Below are 21,141 nucleotides of genomic sequence, written 5' to 3'. Positions count from 1 at the left end.
GGTATTATGAATTTTGTGAAAGACGTTCGAGATAAGCTGACATTTAACAGATATGAAAACTTAAATGTCACTCTGCAAAAGTCCCCTCGCTTCATGTTTTCACCGTGAAGAATTATCTTGAGTTTTTATTTACTTGTATCTTTTGACATGTATATTACAGCAGTTTTACAAGTACGATGTTTTCATGTATAGCTTCTCTCTTTTTCTAGCCTAAAAGAGAGTTAAAATTTGTCTAACTCTGTGGTAACACTGATGCACTAACATTAGCTCTGTCTCAAATCCTGTGGTTGGAGAGAAACTCCAGCCAGCCAACAGCTTAACACGCAAAAATAAACACTTGTTAATGTTAATAAAAACATTTCAAACCACAACACAGCATTCAGGAAATGAATCCAGTCTCCTTTAATGTATGTCCATGTTTGAATTCCCCCTTTGAAGCATTTGCTGATTCTTGTTTGTGAGACCAACAGACTAGACTATCTGTGAGCAAGGTCTATGTCCCAAGCCAACACTGAGTTACTCATACCACCTCATGTAAAATGTGCGAACTTTCTCTTTCAGGGATGGGATGAGTCTGCAGACTCAGGCTCCCAGCGACCACAGCAACTGCTGCCTCCGTTGCCCCCAGGGTGGGAAGAGAAGGTGGACAATCTGGGACGCACCTATTATGTCAACCACAACAACCGCACTACACAGTGGAAACGGCCTTCAAACATGTATATTTGATCTTCCTTCTTATGTTTTTCATTTTTAAGATGTGTTTTTTTTGCTTTCAGTTATTGATGATAATCACAAAACAGCAGCTAAAAGTTTCCACCAGTTTTATTGGTAATACTGGCTTGATCCACTGTCTTTTGGCATAGTCATATTTCCAAGCAATAATTTTATGATTTGATAACTTGAGTTTTTGTATGAAATTACTTTTTCCCTCTCAGGGATGTGATTTCAGAGACTGAAAGTGACAATCAACAGCGGCAGATCCACCAGGAAGCTCACCGTGTGTTCCGCTCAAGACGCCATATTAGTGAAGACCTAGAGAATGAGCACCTCGAGCCAAGGGACATAGACAATGTGAGTGAGTCAAATATACATAAACATGTCTATATTTATGGAGTATACACACTGAGGCACAGTTTCTTCGACCAACGAGGTCACTAAAATGCTGTTGGTTCTTTATTCTCCCCCTGCAGTCCTGGGAGCTCATCACAGAAGAGGATCAGAACGACAGCTTGTCCCAGTCTCTGCCCGGCCCTTCTTCCATCTTGACTCCACACCACCCACCGACACCTGTCACCCAGGACTTTTCTGAAGATTTAAATTTGAGGCTGTCGCTCACTCCTGATACCAACGGTGAAGTGCCAGGGCCTAGTTCTGCGCTGGTGAGACTTGGCCGCATTTTTTCTTTGTAGTCAAAACCTAAACCACTTGCAGGCATTTTTAACATAATTAAATAAACGTCTGGAAGGCGTGGCAGATGGTCAATATATAGATATTTTTTTTAACTATTTGCATTTTTTTACATTTCTTTTTACAGAGCCAGTTGTCAAACAGACTTCGTTCTTCCAGTATGACTGATGGCGTCAGTGATCAGGCCCAGGCACCCCCTCTTACGGTACATATGTCAGAACCAACATATATCCATCTATCCTGCTTACGTTCTCTTTTGGCTTCATTCCTTTCCTTGTTATCTCAATGTTGCTGTAGCGAATCTCCTTTTCTTTGTTCTCTGATTGCCTTAGCAGTTTCTACTGCTGTCTCATTTACCTGAGCTCTGCTGGCATGTCTCACTGCTGCGGTGTGCCACATATTAAATCGCTGTCTTTGATCCACATCAAATTTAAAGTACTTGTCCATACTACGCAGACGTTTCTTCCATGTTCACATTCATGTCCTGCTTTCTATGTTTGTTCAATTTTCATCGTTCATCTTTGTCTTCTTTCCTCTGTAGAAACTCCACACCTTTTCTTCCCCCCATCTTCCACTGCAACGTAGTACTCTTTTGTGAGTCACTTGCCTCTGTCTTTGATGCGGTGGCCCAAAAGCTATGTGCCAACAGCCTGACTATTCCAGTAGGCACCCCGTGGTGGTGGGGGGGTGATATTAGGAACAGAATCACATCAATTTAAATATTCCCCATAGAGTCCTGAGTCATAGCATCTGTGCAGATTCAGCTCAGTGCACTTTGTCACAAGATCTGAATCAGTCGTTTGTCACACAGCTGAGTCACAGCACTGAGCTTGACTTCATTAAGCCAATGAAAAGTACAGGTGCCAATTTCAGCCTTTCTCTGAGCAATGGACAGTAGGTGTATAAAGAAAACATTAGAGGGGAAAATATAAACTGCATTTGTTTTCTTTCGTCTCTTGGGCTTGATATTTTCCTCTGAGTGAGTGAGCATTTAAGGTAGTATGGTTTATGTTGGAAATTGGAAGCAGTGAGTATAACAGACCCTTCAGAATATTTGATGTGTGTGTAGTTGGATCTTTACACATGTGATTGGATCTTAGATATCTGTGGGCCTTTGCTTGAGACCGGCTGTTTAAGAACAAAGACCAGAGAGAACCCCCCCCCCCCAAAAAAAAAAAAAAAATCAAATCAAACAAACAAACTAGCTGCTACTTGAGAACTTGACACTTCAGTTTTTGTCAAGTTGAAATAACTATGCATGGTTTTGACTGAACTACACAGACAAAGTGTAATGTGCTTTGGCTCTCTTGGAGGAAATTGAAGTTTTTCTGCTTTTGCTTTGCTTTTCTTACAGTGAGTTCATATCTGAAATTCAGATTCCTCTTTGCGAACTTTCTGCGTGCTTCAGCGCTGCTCGAACACGTTAAGAATACAGAGCTGTTTTCTCTGGTTGTTACTGTAGATTTTCCTCCCGGGTTGAGAATAAAGAAGCTTTGTTATTGGTGATTAAATCTACAGTTTGGGGAAAAGTTTGTTTTCTGCCTCCAACAGAGAAATGCACGCCTGAGAACTTCTGCAGCTCAGACGACCTTCATTTTCTTTTGTTTTCTCTGTATGAATATCAAAGTTTATTCATTTTCCACTTCACTATCCAAAAGCTACTGGCAGCACAGTGCTGAAACTTTTGTTAACCTACCCTTTGTGCTATTGAATCAGCCAATCAGAACAGCAGATTCTTGCCAAATTTATTGTGCTCCTTGTTGCTGCCTGTCAACCTCACAGCACGTATGCTTCAGTGGGTGTCCTCTTGTTTTCTATTTTTCTACACTCAGCCACAGCACTTTCCCATCAGGGTCCATAATCACTGGAATCCTCCCTTTTTTGTCAGTCCTCACCTCCTTTGAGAATAAATTCTCCCCTTTGTCCAATCAGCTTTTTCTCACTTTGCCCTCTCTATTGAAGCTACCCAGACACTCTTTCTTGCCCCTAAACATCCACCCTGGCAATGAAACGGTAACATACTGTGAACTAAAGATGGTCTTCCCCTGTTGTCTACCACCAGCAGAGTTCCCAGACCAGACGAACGAGAGCTCAAACAGTCTCAGGTGGTGAGGAACCTATGGTAATATCTCAGTTTATACAAAGTCTAAACCCCTGGCAGTCATGCACCTCATAGTCCCCAGACCCCATGTATGACGGGCTGTATCTTTCCCCTGACTGGTTTTATCACAGAATTTCTTTAATGAATCACTACAGTATGGTAGACAGACTCCTGTGTGTTATTAGTTTAGCTTAGTTTAAAAAGATCCCTATTGAAGAAAGCGCTTACATGTTAGAGGACACATATTCTGGATGCAAGCATAAATAGAGGGGCATGTTGGTGTTAATACTCGTAAAAATGTACATCATCAAACAATATAACATTTGTCAAATGTTCTATGGCCATGCACAGTTGCTTTTTAAATATCATCAGTTTATGTTGTAGTCAACTTTGAGTAATCTTTATGCTATAAACGGTTAATAAATCACTTAGAGTATGAATGTTCTACTACTGTGTCGACGGTGATGCATATTTCAGTACCATTATGTTAGTGTTTCATTTTGTTTTGTGTGTGAAGATTCAAAGGTTTTCCCATTTGAGTTTAAAGCTTGTTTTCTCACATCCTGTCCTTCACCATGTTATCATTGAGTAGCTGAAATGCGAGAATATTTTAAAGCCAGTGTCTTGTGTCTTATAAGCGGAAAACATCTTCACATACTGTCGTATATTTGAATAACTTGAAAAACTCCTGAAGTGGGCTCAAATCATTTGGAAATATCAGTAAGATTCCCTCCACCTGTCCTCAAGCCTTAGCCTGTATTGATTAGTTGTCTTTGCTTTGCTCTCTCTCCACACTTGGCCAGTCTCCCTCTGCGACTGCTTACACCTTGACCACACCTGGCCTGCCCCCTGGATGGGAGGAGAGGAAGGACACCAAGGGACGAACTTATTACGTCAACCATAACAACCGCACCACAACCTGGACTAGGCCAATTGTGCAGGTACAGCAGGTCTGAAGGCTGGCTGTCGGGGCTGCCCGGAGACTCTATATGCATGGGACTGGACCATACGTTGGCTCCTGTCCTGATCTCAGCCTGTGTGCTGGACCTCTTCCTCCTCTAGCCCTCCTGTTCCTCCTTTGTGTAGCAATAAAGAATGATGGAAAGAGACACAGCCTTTCAACCTCACAGTCTCTTAATCTGTCTTTCTCTCTGTTCACTGCCCTATTCTATCCAACTTTATTATCCATCTTCCTTCTCTTGTCTAGTGTTTTGTTTGATACTCTGGATGAAGTGCAACTCTGCGTTGGTCATGTCTTTCTAAACTCCGGCATAGAACCGCAACCACCATCTTTTTCCTTACCTTTTCCCATTTCTACCCAGTTTTTCCACTTGTCTTCCCCTGTCTTTCTGTCTGTAAATGAGACAGCTCCGCATAGCCTGAACTGGGTAAGACACCTGTACATGGGGCTGGGTGCTATGGTTGATGCTCCTGTCTCTCCTCTTTGAAATCCATTCTTTCATTTCTGTTTTTAGGGGAGCACTGTGTTATATTATGGTCATTCATCAGTCTGTCATCACATTACCTTCATCAGCTTTTTTTATTACTCAGTAGGACAGGGAGCTGCCAAATGATTGAAATAATGTCATAACATTGCTTTGTCTCTGGTCTGTAGTTAGCCCTTAGTGTCAACGACTAGTCGTAGAGTCAAAAGTTATGCTAGCTTTAATATCAAACTTCTCCCAACCCCTGTTAATAATTGCATCTCAAGTTGTTGTCTTGGGCCTAAGTGACCCATGTTTTTGATATTTTAGGAGTTCCTTTTCCTGAGAGAAAAGCTTGTATCCAGATCTTTGTGGCGCAGGCCAGCATGGCTTACAGTATGATGGGGAAAAGTCCACACAAAACAGCTTTGGTTGCCTTATTCTGAACCCCCCTTTAACCTCAAAAGTGCTATTCTCACTGACAGCTGACTGAAGATGGAGCCAGCACCTCAGCAGCAGCAACATCAGGAGGAGCCTCGGTCCTGGTACCTGCACCTACCCCCTCCTCCTCTTCCACTGCCTCGAACAACCACCTCCATGAGCCCCAAGTTCGACGACCTCGTAGCCTCAGTTCCCCTACTGTCACCCTTTCCACCCCCCTGGAGGTGAGAATTAGCCACCTGCCCCACCCCCTCCGCTTTACCCACATCCTTGTCCTCTTTTCCTGATGATTCTTATTTCAACCTCCTTTTTTCCATCCTTCATCCTTCCTCATTTTCCTTTTGAAATATTACACTTTTCAGCCTTTGTCTTTTTCAGGATAAGTCTGTCTTGATGCTGCTCTTTTCTCTTCCCATCCTTGACTGCACTTTGAACAAGTGTTTTTTTTTCTCCTCATCTCTTATTTTCATGTCTCCCTTTGATGCAGTTTTCCTTCTTCATTTCCCTCTTTGTTTTTTTTTAAGCTGTCCCTCATCACACAAAATGGTCTGAGCACAGGAGGAGGCACAGTTAGGATTTCGTTTTGTAGTGCAGGGGGTTTTGAGGCAGTCATGGTCACTGGATGAAGCTGAGTGTTAAATCCAAGTTGGCACATTCATCCAGTTGCTGCTGAAATGCTAATTATTTATTTAAATTGATCACAGGTCCCAAATGGTTTTTATAGATTGCTAAAGCAAACCTGGATTCCAGGAGCCATTTTCACAACATAAGGGCAGCCACAAACCCAAATGAAACCTGTAATTAGATGTTACTGTTATTATTTTAAGATTAATTTGAGTAACATAGCATTCTCAAAGGAACAATTAAGAATTTTTTAATCCTGATTCCTCAGTAATGCTCAGTAATTTAGTACATTTAATTTTTTTCTATAGTAACCACTTGCAAAGACTCTTATATTAGACAGTAGACAGTCTCAGGGCATCTCCTTTTCCTTTTTCTCACAGTTGTACTTCTTCACACTCTTCTTCCCTTTTTTTTTTTTTTTTTTTTTTTAAATGGAGGAGTAAGTGACCAATCAAGGTTCACTCAAACACCTTGTGTACTCTAAGTCCTGTGCCTGCAGGTCTGATGCACTGAAAAGCTTCCAGTCACCAATTATCTTTGGCCTTGAAGCAAGAAAACATCAGTGGAGTGCTTTTAGGCAGCAGGAGCCGCATGAAATGCTGGGCTGAGCCCAAGTAGCAGACAAATTTAGATATTGCATTGTTTGAAAAAGGGTGGGCCATTGTTAAATTACTGTAGGATATTTTGACCATTAATCCTAAATGTGATTGTCAGGGATCAATAATGGCACATAGTCATTCCCAGTATCTGAGCAGTATGTCTGCATTTTTCACGTCTTTTCTACAAATTCACTATGAATTCTTAATCATTGGTAAGGAGGTTTAATAATCAAACAGGAGAGTTGATATCTGTTAACTAATAACTAGATGAAACTGCAGGTAGTGTTTTCAAATTTGCACTTTTTTTTTCTTTTGACTTGAGCAAGCAAGCGTTTGAAAACTGTGATGCAGATAACTTCTGTGCATCTTTGCACAGTTGCATTCCTCTTTCCTCACAGTAACAGTTATGTCAAACTTTACAACATATTACAGAGCTATAAATACACCACACCAAACTTGGCTAATTGGGATCAAAACATATCTAAAAAAGGAAGATATCTTTCTAACCTAACAATGACTCCACTTACTCGTAAAAATCCTTTGCTTCTACCAAGGGAAGAGACTTTAAGGAAGTTTAATTAAGGTGCGTGTGTGTGTGTGTGTGTTTTCACAAGCCATTGTGGAAGTAAAAGGAAGTAAAACTCCTCATATCAGGATGTTGTAATTACAACATCCAAAGGAAGTGGAAGCTCTGCTGATTAATTAATGCTGTTTTTTTTTTTTTTTTTTTTTTCTCGCTGAAAGTCTGATCAGTTTGTGATAATTACTGCTAAAAGAACAAAATGATCTTGGAACACTGATTATACTGGGCAACTTTCACCTGTCTAGGGCTGCTTTTGAAGTTTTTAAGATGCCAGAAAGGTTTTCACAATATGCAAAGTTTCTGAACTAGTGGTACAATGATGCAACACATTTTTCTTTTACCCTTGGCCAAGGACTTGTTTACCAAGAATTGATAAAGAAAGTAGTGTTCCAGTGAATGGGCTTCACATTTTCTTGGACATTGAAAACTTTCAGGGAACCATGGTGGAGTGAAGATCTACAAAAAGAGCAGATATTGTGTCATTAATCCAGCGAGTTGGCAAAAACTCAAATCTGTAGAACTATTCAAGTATTGATGCATTTTCTGTTGACACTTCGACTGACAGGCTGGTGGAGTACGCAGCTTGAGTGTTGATTAACTCCGTCCTGATTTACATGGAAGTCAAAAGAAATTACCACAGAATTTGTATTTCACGTTGTGGTGATGGTGGTGATTTTTCTTAGATCTTTTCTAATTCTATTCACTTTTCAAACAGAATGCTGAAGAAAGATTTGGAAGACTAATTTTCCTGCTTGTTATCTCCTGCCATGATGATTTTTTTCTTTTTTTCAGACTATCACTCATTCAAGTTCAGCTAAAGTTCTTTCTTTATTGTCCAGTGGGACTGATAATATAATGTTGAATTCTCCTTGTTTTGCTATTTTGTTCCTAGGGAGCTAATAATATCCAGGTACGGAGGGCTGTGAAGGACACGTTCTCCAACCCCCAGTCTCCCCAGCCGTCCCCCTACAGTTCCCCTAAATCGCAGCACAAGACACAGCAGAGCTTCCTTCCTCCAGGCTGGGAGATGAGGATAGCTCCCAATGGACGGCCTTTCTTCATCGACCACAACAGTAGAACAACCACCTGGGTGAGCTACCATGCTGTCTAACAAACACTGAAGAATGTCGATTTTATGTACTTTCCCCTGGAAATCAACACTGTTTAGATTATCGGAGGAAAGCCTCAAAGTTGTGAAATCGCTTAGATTTTGTGTATTATTTAGCAGTTTGAGTTAACAAAATGGACTAAAATCTAGGGCAGCAGTTGGCATTTGTTTCACAGCATCTAATAGTGACATCTGGTGGTGTGGAAGTCTACTTCATGTTTACACCTTGTTCTTTAAACAATGGAAAATTTTATTAAGCTGTGTGAATATTTAGTGGTGTTCAATAAAACTCCTTTCCCCACATTGCTTCCCTCCATCCCACTCCACTTTTGACAACCAGGAGGATCCCAGGTTGAAGTATCCAGTCCATATGAGAAATAAGAACTCCATGGAGCCTGGTGATCTTGGCCCTCTTCCTGTAAGTACAGACACAATAAGACCAGCTACATAATTAACTTTTGGTCCACAAAGCCTTGTAATAACTGGCTCATAGAGCCCAACAGTTACCTAGCTTTTCTATGCAATCACTGGTGTGTCCTTTGTCATATGCTCAACAAATCAACCAGTTTTAATTTTGAATGTGAAAAATAAACAAATTTTGCTTAATGCACAGTAAGTGAGTTTTTATGTTACACACTAGGGATTTTGTCTACAGGTCAGATTTTTTTTTTATTCAATTGCAAGTGTATGTTTGATATAAAGTCTGTGAATGTGGCTTTTGCAGTAAAAGGCAAGCCAGGATCATGCGATCAGAGTCCATTATACAATTGCTTTTTAGTTCTGTCAGAAAAGATGGGGGAAGGGAAGAATGTAACTGGCCAGGATGAGAAAGCCGAGTCTGGGGGCTGTGATGAGCCTTAATTAGGTGGTGAAGACCATCTGTCACCTGCACTGTTATTTATGTGACAAAGACAAACTCCCAACTCGTGGGCAAAGTTACCATAGCTAGATGTTGAATAATGAAGGCTTCATGGGTTTGTACATCTCACAGGCTTGTGTGGTGTGAGCATGTGTGTGTATTCTCTTTCTCCCTCTCTCTTCCTCTTTTTTCACTCCGTTCTGGTGGATCTAATGTATGCTACTTCTACACCCGGCCATGTCTGTTTGGCAGAACCTACCAGAGGAGGTTGGTTGGTGCCTCCCTCCCTCTGCCTGCTTTACTTACGCGTCTGGTCTGGTCCGGTGTGGTCAAATGCCTGCAGACAGCCTTGCACTATTTTATTTATTTTTTTTCCTCTCTCTGTCTCTCTCTCTCCTCTGTCTCTCTCATGACCGGCATGGATGGACTGTACCTCTCCCTCCCTTTTCATCAATGCATTACCCCACTTCATCTCTATGTGCTCCCTTCCTACACCACCACCATCCCTCTTATGCATAATCATTAACATTTGGAGTTCTCCATCATTCTTCAGCAATCGCACAGACTGCTCCATGTTTGTGTACTTATATCAGTGTTTCAGAGAAAAGACAGATGACTTGGGAAACTAAAATGCATGGGCATTCAAGTGAGAACAGGAAAGAGAAAGGAAGGAGTGGATGAAAAAATAGCAGAATAAGTAGCGAAAGGATGGTTGGAAATTCCAAGAGAAATTAAAGTAGATTAAGAAAAGATGAAGATTCTTGCTGTATGCTGCATGTGTTACCATCTACTTGATCTGGTTTCCACTCATGTAGTTGCAGCTCATTTAGAAACCAACATACTCTAGGTATACCCCGTTTGACAGATTGTCAGATTCAGCCCTTCTCCCCACACCCTGGCTCTCAATCTACTGTAATTCTTTTTATTTCCTGATTGCTGGTGCTGTATGATTGTGTGTTTGGCCTGTGACGCTGTACTGAGAGGTCACTGTGTTAGTGTGGCGTGCTGGTATGAATTAGTAGTGATGATCAAACTTTATGTTGTGGTTGTATCCCTGCCTTGCTGCTATCTCAGACCTGACTCAAATAGAAGAGAAAATCCTTGTAGTCCCTTTGAGGTGATTGATTGAACTTGCCTTGCCTGCAGCACTGGCCTGTCAGTGTTTGGACCATTTCATGGTCAGTCAGGTTCAATCAAACAAAACAAAACAAAAAAAACCCCCAAAACAAAACAAAAAAGGAAAAAAGTGGGTGGATTTAAATTACTATTTGAGCACGGCCTGTTAAATAGAGCTATGTCATGATGACTCTGTGCATTTCCCTCACTCGTCTTCTGTCATGCTCTCTTTTTACAGCCTGGATGGGAAGAGAGGGTTCACACAGACGGACGCACCTTCTACATTGACCACAGTAAGATGATGTGTATCTCTTGTGTATAGCCCATAACTACCTTTCAATTAAATGAATATAAGCTGGCTTTCCATCTTTCTGTACAACTGAATGAAGGTATTTCTACATGTATACAACTAACTAATTTATCTTGACCTATTGTGTACTCCATTAAAATGAACCCAAGTTCTTGAGTCAACAATTGTTTAAAATAGAGAAAAATCAGCAAATCTTCACAAATGAGAAAAAGTTTTCTGATATTTGTGGGTGACTTTTCATTCAAATCATCAGTCAAAATTACTAATTTCTGGAGTAAACATCACTTCAGTCTCAGTGGAGAATATTCGGGCATTAAAGTTATTTGTGTTCGGTCCATGCAGATACAAAGAACACGCAGTGGGAGGATCCTCGTTTGCAGAGCCCAGCCATCACAGGACCTGTGAGTAGTTTCCCTGTACTTGTTGAGAGCGTCTCTGCTGCAGCAGGATCCCTACACGGAAACAACGGCTTCTTCTTTTAACACTGTAGTTCTATTTATCGCACATAGTGTGTATTTAGACAACCGAGATAAATCACTTTGTCACTGTGGTTGTCACTTAACATGCCAGCCAGCACCTTCTCGTAACTCTGTGGCCAACTACAGATATTATCCCTCATTGCCAGGTCCCCTCCTCAAGTTACACTCTGTCATTCAGTATTCTTTTTATTTCATTTACTTAACCCACTGATCTTTATTAAGGGGATTGATCATTTGTTGACTCGTGTGTGTTTTTTGTTCTTTGTGCAGGCTGTTCCGTACTCCAGAGAGTTCAAGCAGAAATATGACTACTTCAGGAAGAAATTAAAGAAGCCTGTAGGAACTGATTTTAAATATATACATTTGTGTTGTGCTTATGGTTCTTCCTGGGGATCTTTTGCACGACAAAGCCAGGGCAAATCTAAGCACAGATGGATGATCTTATATGGTTCTATTTTAATTACACATCCTCACCTTTCTTCGCACTGTCTTGACACTGCATGACTAAATCTAATAGGATTCTTGCATATTAAGTATTTGCTTGAAGCACAACTCATTCTTTTCAATTAACACTTAGTAGGTGCAAGAGTGAGAAATGTTTAAACATTTTTTCCAATGCTTGAATTTAACAATGTATGAATATTTATAATAACCTGTATTGTTCCATAACATGCTTAAGGTTTGGAAATGTATATGTTTAGTGGGGGTAACATTTCTTTGAATTAAATTTCATATTTGTTTATTTTTTTTTTTGTTTGTTTGTTTGTTTGTTTGTTTTTTTTTGTGTGTTTTTTTTTTATTAATGTGCATTATTTATATATTGTTCCAGGCTGACATCCCCAACCGATTTGAGATGAAGCTGCACAGGAACAACATCTTTGAAGAGTCGTACCGTCGGATCATGTCCCTGAAGAGGCCTGATGTTCTGAAGGCACGGCTGTGGATTGAGTTTGAGTCAGAGAAAGGATTGGACTATGGTGGTGTGGCCAGAGAATGGTTCTTCCTCTTATCTAAGGAGATGTTCAATCCTTACTACGGGCTGTTCGAATATTCAGCCACGTAAGTCTCTGGTTGGTTGTGTGTGCTTGAAGAAACCCTTGAGGTATTCAACAGGATGTAACACAGGACACATTGTCTCACGAAGCAGAGGTTATAAATGAACTATGTTATATGTTTGTAGTCATGCACAAAGGTGGATTACAGGGTTAAGAGTGTCGTATAGCGTACCTTTGAGACTTAAAGTTTCCTTTCACTTTGATTAGCTTTTCCTCTCATTCAAAAACTCATCCTGGAACAAGTTTTTCCCACATGCATTACACATCAAGAAAATGTTGTATGTTCTGTTCCTTTTGTGGACAATAACACTCTCAATTTCATGCATGCTATGCAAGGCAAAGGTAGCCAAGAATTAATAATGCAATATAACAAAAGAGCTCTTTTTAAATTAAAGTTTGCTTAATTTAATGAAAATATAAGACAATGATTAATAGTCAAAACTTCTAATATTAAACCACGTTGTTATTAATCATCATGGCACCTTTTATTATTAGGTTTTAACATTGTAATGGGGCTGCAGTTAAATTAAAGGCCACCTTAAAGTTTTTTTGTCTTCTCTCGTGTGCATAAAAACACAGATGTTTTATATTGCTTTTAGAGTAACTTTTTTTTTTTGTTGTTGTTTTTTTTATAGAGCAAAATTTGTTCTTTTATAAACTCTCCTGCACGTTCATTCAACACGTTTGGTTTTGAAATTAATATTTATACAGAAAAGGGATAAAGAAAAATATAAATTCTCCCGTCTGTTCTGATCTTTACTGAATAACCATCCAATTGAACCTGCATGTTTCTTTCTTTCTCTCTCTGTCCAGGGACAACTACACTCTCCAAATCAATCCCAACTCTGGCTTGTGCAATGAGGATCACCTCTCCTATTTCAAGTTCATTGGGCGTGTGGCAGGAATGGCTGTGTTCCATGGAAAACTACTAGATGGTTAGCTGCTTTAAGTCATAGCCTTTTTTTTTATTTTTTAATTTTGTGGATGTTGAAGTTTTTCCAGACACTTTTTTTCCCACGCAAGTTATTAAAGCTCTGATTTGTCTTCTGCTCTCTCAGGTTTTTTCATCCGCCCTTTCTATAAGATGATGCTGGGAAAACAGATCTCTCTCAACGACATGGAGTCTGTGGTAAGATGTCACTGCTACTAGATTGACTGATTCATTGTCACTAACACTTGGCTTTAATTTGCTGATTGTTAAACAAACGTGCATGAAGAAGAATTTAAATCAAACAATCAACCCTGTGGTTGGCATTTATTTGATTCAATGAATTACCTTTTCTTTATTTCTTATTTATTAATTCTTTATTAAATTTGATCTCCTCTTCAGGACAGTGAATATTACAACTCTCTTAAGTGGATCCTGGAGAATGATCCCACTGAGCTGGACCTGAGGTTTTGTATTGATGAGGACAACTTTGGACAGGTTCATAAGCCTAAAATCATTCCCCTTGTATTCATTAAAGTCACAATATTTATTTTGCTAAGATAGTTGATATCAGGAGTTTCATGGCTTTTATTTTCCTGCTGCCTTTTTCTTTCTTAGACATACCAGGTGGACCTGAAGCCAAGTGGCTCTGACATGGTTGTCACCAATGAAAACAAAAAGGAATACATAGAGTAAGAAATATAAATTGGAAATGCATTTCCTCCCATGTTATCTTCCCTTTAACCCTAACGTGCATTTTAGGAATGGATACAAAACATTAATAGTGATTATCATAAAACAACATCTTCGAACATTAAGTTGAAAGTAGAGAAATCTACAACGTATTAACATTTCAATAATCCTCTGTCAACAGCCTCGTCATCCAGTGGAGGTTTGTCAATCGGGTCCAGAAGCAGATGAATGCCTTCTTGGAGGTATTTATGAGTAATAATATTACCACCATGTGGGGGCAGTGCAATTGCAGACTTGTCGGCACTTGGCTTGCTGAGGCCCCATTATTTACAAACCTAAACTGCCTTTTATGAACATGGTTAAAGATATCTTGAATCTTCAATTAATTGTTTTATATTTGTGTTGCTTGAATTGTACTTTAACGAGAATAATGTTGGCACAATTTATTTTCTTTTTAATTTCCAGGGATTCACTGAGCTCATTCTCATCGATCTCATCAAGATCTTTGATGAAAATGAACTGGAGGTATGGATACCCTCACATTGGGCAGGATGTGGCATCTGACATTTACACACCAATCTCTTAATTAATTAAATAATTTGTGGATTCTGAATTTAAATAATCCTACTCAATAATGAGCATTTTCCTGGAGCGCTTACTCTGTGAGGTGCAGTCTCTTATGGAAAGGAGCGCGGCTTTCAATCCTTTCTTCGTTTTCTTCCTCCTCCTCTGTGTCGGTGCAGTTGCTCATGTGTGGTCTGGGTGATGTCGACGTTAACGACTGGAGACAACACACTGTTTACAAGAATGGCTACTGTCCCAACCATCCTGTCATACAGTGGTTCTGGAAGGTTTGTCTGTGGGATACAAGTACACATGCTCGTGATTTACACAAGATTAAAAAAAAAAAAGCTCTCAAACACAGCAGACTCTCAGACCGTCAGCTACATCTTGATACATGTCAGTCATGGAAGCTGCTTCTCTCATAAAAGTTGGTTTCAGTCTATTTCACTCCAGCCAGCCGGCAGCAGATTTGATGGCCTCGCTTTTGAAGATCAAAGTCTATTTGGATAAAACAGTGTTGTTTGCTCTGATGATAGAATGATAGAGGCTAAAGTAGTTTTACCTGCCCTGGTTATCATCTGTCTTGACTTAAATTTTAACACAGACAAACACACGTGCACACACACATACACCCACCAAGCCAAAATGGCAAAGACACCCTAGGCCATAATTTGTCTATACATATACATTTAACAGAAAGAGCGATGAGAGAGATGCAGCATTTGATTGAGAGAAACCGTTTAGGCAACACACACACACACACACACAGTGCAAAAAGCTCTATCTTAGAATAATGCAGTTATGGATGATGTCATTGTTATTGTAAAGTATACATTAAGGAGACTTTTTTCATTTGATTAATAAATATTAAGGAGGATATTTTCTTTCTTTCTTCTTTCTTTCTTTCCTCTTTCATCATCAGGTCGTCCTTCTGATGGATGCTGAAAAGAGAATCCGCCTCCTCCAGTTTGTTACTGGAACGTCACGAGTGCCGATGAATGGCTTTGCTGAGCTTTATGGTACGTGATCTCGCCAGCTAAGTTTGTCTTTATTTCCAATAATCACTCTATAATTATAATTATTAATTGTAGTTGCTTGGTCTGAATTTTATGTAGCAGTAACACAAAGAAAATAAAGGTTTCCAGAAGAGATGAATAAATTTGTTGCAACTGAACTGAAAATCATTTTAAACATAGATTGATAAATATGTCAGAGAAAAAAACAAAAAAATATGCCACTGTTAAAATCTATATAAAAGAAATGTATATACAAGATATTCAGTATATAATTATATAGTAGTATATAAGTATATAATCAAAATTCAGGTGACGCTTTATTTCTGCAAAGCGTTAGTTTACACTGATATATACTTCAAAAATGATATGTTTTGTTGTTTTTATAAATTAAGTTTAATTTCAGAAGCGTTAAACAGGGAAGGCTTAAATTCACTCAGTATTTGGTGACTTCCATTCCCCTAAAATAAACACAGAACCAGACCATGTACCTCAAGACTGTTGCATGAAGATCACACCACCCCTGATTGTGTTGTTTGATGGATAAGAAACATCTGAAGTACATAAATGACTGAAAATAATAATAATAAAAAAAAGGCAGCAGCTATTGAAATACTTCCTCTTCTTTCTGTTTTCATACTTTAATTAGCTGTGCTGACTCTCAATGTTACCATCATAAGCATCATTTTTCTCTTTGTGTCAGGTTCTAATGGTCCTCAGTTGTTCACAATTGAGCAGTGGGGGACACCAGATAAGTTGCCAAGAGCTCACACATGGTATGTCCTTGCTAAACATACACACAAAATAAAACTTTGTAAAGCAAATTTCAATGCCTTGAGGTAAATGCTAACATGCGCCTGTCATTAGAGTGAGTCGCTGCTGCGACTTGATAGAACCGCAACGCTACCACGGCTAAATGTACTCATGACTTTCGATTTTTGCAACGCGGGGAATACCGTTTCTAAATTTGCTGATTAACTGTTTTCCCTCTCAGTTTCAACCGCTTGGATCTGCCAACCTACGAATCATTTGAGGACCTGAGAGAGAAACTCCTCATGGCCGTGGAGAACGCTCAGGGCTTTGAGGGGGTCGACTAAAACCGATTGCACCAAATCAACCAATAATTAGAATAAAATAAAACAAAACAAAACAAAAAGCCACAGGGATGTCAAACCAGCTGCTGTAGCAGTTTTGTGGGAGCATGTTGTACTGTAATGCCTGACTGTGAGCTACTAACACAGCACAGTGGTTTGAGACTGTACAGCAACTTGTCAAGCCAATATGCCTACATCCTTCTCTATTTTCAGTGTGGGTGGGTCACTCCCAAGGAGAGGGAGCGTTACGCTGTCAAATGCTGAAATCTATTATCCACAGGCATGAGTGCTGAATGATAAGACCTGGCCCATGGTCTGCTGTCTCCCCCCCCCCTTGTCCTGTGAAAATCTACAGTGCTGGAAAACACCAATGCATTTCAATAGCTCCTTAATATCAACTATAGCACAGTATTTGAGTGCCCTTCAGTGGAAGGGTCTTTGGCATGGCCTTAATCTGGCTCTAACATGCACTATTTCTCAAAAAAGACAAACAAACAAACAAACAAAAAAAAAAAAAAACAACTGCAATGGCACTATGATCACAACTCTCAAATCCTTAGATCAACACCAGATTACCTTAGGAATGCTAGCCAATCACATTTCAGGAAATCGGCCACACCCCTCCGTAGAGCCTTGTTTATGTTGTGCTGCAGCCTTTTGTAGAATAATGCTTTTGTTTTCTTTTTCTTAACCACAAGTGAGGACTGAAGAAAGGGGGATCACAGACCATCCTCAAAGATGATTTTTTTTTTTTTTTTACAGTTTTTGCCATGATAAAATAGGTTGGGTTTTTTTTTTGTTTTTTTTAATCATTGGTATAATTCTTGCAGAAGAATACTCTCGTATTTGTACTGATGAACAATGTTGTTTACTATTTTGTCGATTATATATGACATGGTGTGTGAAGTGTAAATTTGGCTAGTCTGGGAAAGGATTAATCCATATCATTTGTTATGGTTATAGCAAATGTGTTGAATAAAATGGTTTTTATTGTAGTGCGATGAAAGCAGCATGAAACTGTATCTTGTATTTGCTTTGACTACATAGTAATTTGGATGTGTTATCAGTCTCAAGGTTCGGGAAAGGAAAACTAAAACTGGTGTAGTTTCTCGAAGACCTAATGATTATATGAATATTCTCATGCCTGTTGCTGTTTATAATGCTGTAAATTGTTGAGGAAAAAAAATCATTTTAAGTTCTTTCATGATATATAAATATATGTATGTATTACATTTAACAGAAGTATTACTGATCAACAACACTAAAATGAAGCTGTGTGTGTGTGTGTGTGTGTGCGTGCGTGCGTGCGTGCGTTCGAGAGAAAAGCTGTGATTACCACTGAATATAAAGCAGCACGTTTCTTACGGAGAAATGTTCCTTCTTTTTTTTTTTCTTTTCTGATCTTTTTTATGTTTTTGTTTTTCTCTCCTTTTTCTAACACCATTGAACCTAAAGGGCACTTTATAGATCACTGACGTCATGTCGCCTATTGTATGTCTTGCCATTAACTTGAATGTGATTCTCTTCCATTCAGAGCACTTGGTGCAATATAAATAGACTGTAAATCTGGGCTGCTGCTAAAGTAGAAAACGTTGACAGAAAGTGAAGCACAGACTTCACATCCTTTAGTATTCTCTGTTTTATCTCTGACTCCTTGACTTTGTCCCCTTTCTTTACCTTTTCCTTCCTCCTGTAAGCCCATCATTCAAACTGACTCCATAAAGATTACAGTTGTTTTGTTTTTTTTTTAAGGGTTTTCTTTTTTTTATTAAATGATGGGAAATATCACTTTTGTTAGAGATGCCATCACACTCTGCAACTCTTTGTGGTTCATTTATCTTCAGTCCAATAAAAAAATGAAACTTCTCAGACTGTGTTCTTTGAGTTAATTGAGACTGAACTTTTGCATTCTTCTGTTAGAAGTAAAAACATACAAACAATAGATGAAAGTTGATTAAAAAGCAGTTATTATATCCCCCAAACCATTTTTAAAACATTTTAAAACAAAACATCAAAATATTTTTTAGCCACGAAGCACAAATTATACCAAATCCTGCAATTGCACTGAAGTTGTCTTTGTCTTTTCCACTGGGGGGAAATGAATTGTTTCAATTAATGAAAATGGGATTTTTAAGATTGGCTTTGAATTGAAGTTTAGTCAAATGAATCTATTGTAACATGCACTTTTGCTGATGCTGATACTTTAGTGTTCTGCTAATGACGAATTTAGATTTTATTAAATGTCTTTGCATGCTGTTAATTTGTATTCACAGAAAGTTCACCTGAGGTGACCTATGACTGCCAGATCATTGATGCTGATCTGAATTGGCCTTTAATCACTGGCTTAAAATTTCCAGCAACGCCAGAAAGTTCCTTTAACTGCAGCGGTTGTACAGGTGGGTATTTGTAAGTAGTTTCTTTTTCTTTTTTTTTTTACCTGTGCCAGAGTTTTCCTTTCACAGGAGGTCACACCGTTTTTGAAAAGAGGCTGAACTCCCAAATGACCACCTGCTGCTGCTGAGGAAGGTCGGTTTCATTTAATCACATTATGGATTTTTTATTTATTTATTTTTTTTTTTTTTTTAACCCAGCCAACCACACAGTTTCCCAACACGCCAACATCTGTAGAAAAAAAAAAAAAGCACTGTTCAGAGAATAAACTGACCTGTCTTGAGAAGGTAATGAGATTTCTATCCCTCCCTTTTGTGTCTGTGTGTATTCACACGTGGTGTGGTGAAGGGACCTCAGTTCATTCACACGGGCAATCTATGAGTTATCAGCTCCAAGGACATGCAAATAAAAGCCACCCTGCCAGTCCGGGGACATTTTATCAAGACCTCCTACCCTCGATCTGGTCACAAACAAACCAAAAGCCAGCTCGTCTGTAAACCCTAACCCCCCCCCAAAAAAAAAAGTCCCAAAGTGCAAATGAGAATGATTCTGTTATTTGATTAAACGCAGCTTTTTCGTTTCCTGTAAAAGACGAGACGGTTCTCGTAAAGGAGAGGCCTCACATCTTTCTTCATGTTACATCATTTCACTGACCTTAATGAAAACCTAAAGGGGCGATTAAGCTATAGGTTTGACTGTAAAGAGCTGATAATGTTTGATTTGAAAACTTTTGCTTCCGTAAAATTCACACTGAATTTTAAAAATAATAAACTAATTTCCACGGTGTGTAAAAATAGATTTGGTGTATTTCTCAGAACACATTTCACAGCTCACTCCTTAGTGTTCTGATCACCGAGTCAGTGCTCTTGCAGCTTGTTTGCGGGAAATCCGCCTTCTTTTAACACTTTGAAAATGTATGTCTGTGATAAACAAGGGAAGAAAGAAAAGAAATTACTTTTTTTTTCTCCTTGTTTTAGATGATTCAAAAACATTTTAACGTCCACAACAAAGGGGGGAAAGAAGTGCAGAAATTGTACTTGTGCAATGCACCGCCCTGTTATCATCAATGATCTCGATCAGATTTGGGAACAATTCATCATGTTCCCATATTGTGTGTTTCCAGAGTGTTTGTAAAGGCGTTTCACACTGCCCTGTAGGTGACAGGTTTGATTGTGAAACTGATCCTTTAGCACGTGGCGCATCGCCGCTGGTAACTATTTCTACCCATTAATTATTAAGTCCTGCGAGCTGGGGCCTTTGCTGTGTGAGTCTCGGGCTGTGGCGATTTGATTTTTTTCAGTTTTACTCTTTGCCACTGCTGCTTGATGCCAGATAAACACAGTGAACGTGGAATAAACCCTTCATCTGCTGACATGAATGTTTGATGTGTCAGCCTTTTTGATTGTTCTGCCTCTGAATTCCTTCATAATCTGCATCTTCTTTTTTTTCTGGCATTGCATTTATCTCTCCATTCTTCAGAGTCAGCCTGCATCAAATTCAGCTCACACCGAGTTTCAGTGCAAACCTTTGATATTAAGGCACTTGTTGCCTCACTACTTTTTTGGTCTCCCCCTCCTCCACCCCTCACCCTCTACCTCTGGTCAGGGTCGATCAATACTTCCCCTGTAGCTTATCACTAATGTGGAACTGGCTGTTTGTCCAAACTCTGCTGTCTACATAAAGACTTGGATGAGACAGCGCCAAACCAAAATGCACCACCGATCATCTCGTGATTCTGCAGTTGTGGACGCACTTCTGGACTTTTAACTGCTTGGCACAAAAAGACCAGGAGACAAAAGGCATGACATGTTAGAGCAGGAAGAGATGTTGAGGGAGACGTTGGAGAGCCAGGAGCTGGAGACTGAGGATGAATCTATGAACATGGATCCACTCCGGGAAGTTGAGGTGAGTTGTTGTCATGCAACAGATCTCAATCCAACACTGTTTTAATTTAAATGTATCACCACTCATGTGCTTTCATAAATGTAACAGTAACATAAAATTCTTCCAGCTCATAAATGTTGTGTAAAAAACGTAAACTGGTGTTGAATCTAGTGTGACATACATTGTATGACATCCTGTCTTTATGTTTAGAAAAATATTGGAGTAGTGGATGTTAAATTGGGGGGGGGGGGGGGGGGGGGGGGAAACGGGTGTTTTCTTTCTGTGTTGCTTTCTCACACATGCACACAGCTGCAGTTATCTGCACAATCAGCAGAAAAAGTCCCAGCTGGACTTTGGACACTTTGGATAAGCCTTGACTATTAACTCGGCTTTATGTTTTAACCATATGGTGGTGTGTTGTCAGTGGGTATTAATGAAAGGAACTGCATAGTGAATCTTAAACTATAG

The 21,141-nt window shown here is 39.4% G+C and overlaps 1 protein-coding gene across 4 annotated transcripts in view; it reads left to right on the top strand.

The window, feature by feature from the left end:
* nedd4l (NEDD4 like E3 ubiquitin protein ligase) overlaps nt 1-18,267 on the top strand; it is a 40,869-nt gene extending 22,602 nt beyond the window's left edge. For 2 of the 4 annotated variants that reach the window (XM_029515166.1, XM_029515164.1), the window contains 23 exons: nt 562-716; nt 936-1,071; nt 1,191-1,379; nt 1,535-1,612; nt 3,470-3,529; nt 4,312-4,449; nt 5,418-5,597; nt 8,072-8,269; nt 8,628-8,705; nt 10,501-10,555; nt 10,915-10,973; nt 11,322-11,387; nt 11,881-12,110; nt 12,920-13,041; nt 13,165-13,235; nt 13,437-13,532; nt 13,653-13,726; nt 13,909-13,969; nt 14,193-14,252; nt 14,471-14,578; nt 15,214-15,310; nt 16,008-16,080; nt 16,299-18,267. In XM_029515166.1, the coding sequence (XP_029371026.1) occupies nt 562-716; nt 936-1,071; nt 1,191-1,379; nt 1,535-1,612; nt 3,470-3,529; nt 4,312-4,449; nt 5,418-5,597; nt 8,072-8,269; nt 8,628-8,705; nt 10,501-10,555; nt 10,915-10,973; nt 11,322-11,387; nt 11,881-12,110; nt 12,920-13,041; nt 13,165-13,235; nt 13,437-13,532; nt 13,653-13,726; nt 13,909-13,969; nt 14,193-14,252; nt 14,471-14,578; nt 15,214-15,310; nt 16,008-16,080; nt 16,299-16,401 (2,487 nt within the window). In that variant the 3' untranslated portion in view covers nt 16,402-18,267. The remainder of the gene's footprint in view (nt 1-561; nt 717-935; nt 1,072-1,190; nt 1,380-1,534; nt 1,613-3,469; nt 3,530-4,311; nt 4,450-5,417; nt 5,598-8,071; nt 8,270-8,627; nt 8,706-10,500; nt 10,556-10,914; nt 10,974-11,321; nt 11,388-11,880; nt 12,111-12,919; nt 13,042-13,164; nt 13,236-13,436; nt 13,533-13,652; nt 13,727-13,908; nt 13,970-14,192; nt 14,253-14,470; nt 14,579-15,213; nt 15,311-16,007; nt 16,081-16,298) is intronic. The other 2 variants (XM_029515165.1, XM_029515167.1) reach the window with 2 other exon arrangements.
* The last annotated feature ends 2,874 nt before the right edge of the window (nt 18,268-21,141 follow it).

This window comes from Echeneis naucrates, chromosome 12 (assembly GCF_900963305.1).
Source record: "Echeneis naucrates chromosome 12, fEcheNa1.1, whole genome shotgun sequence".
NCBI lineage: Eukaryota > Metazoa > Chordata > Actinopteri > Carangiformes > Echeneidae > Echeneis > Echeneis naucrates.
The sequence above is the reverse complement of the archived record's forward strand: the minus strand, read 5'-3'. Positions and strand labels throughout refer to the sequence as shown.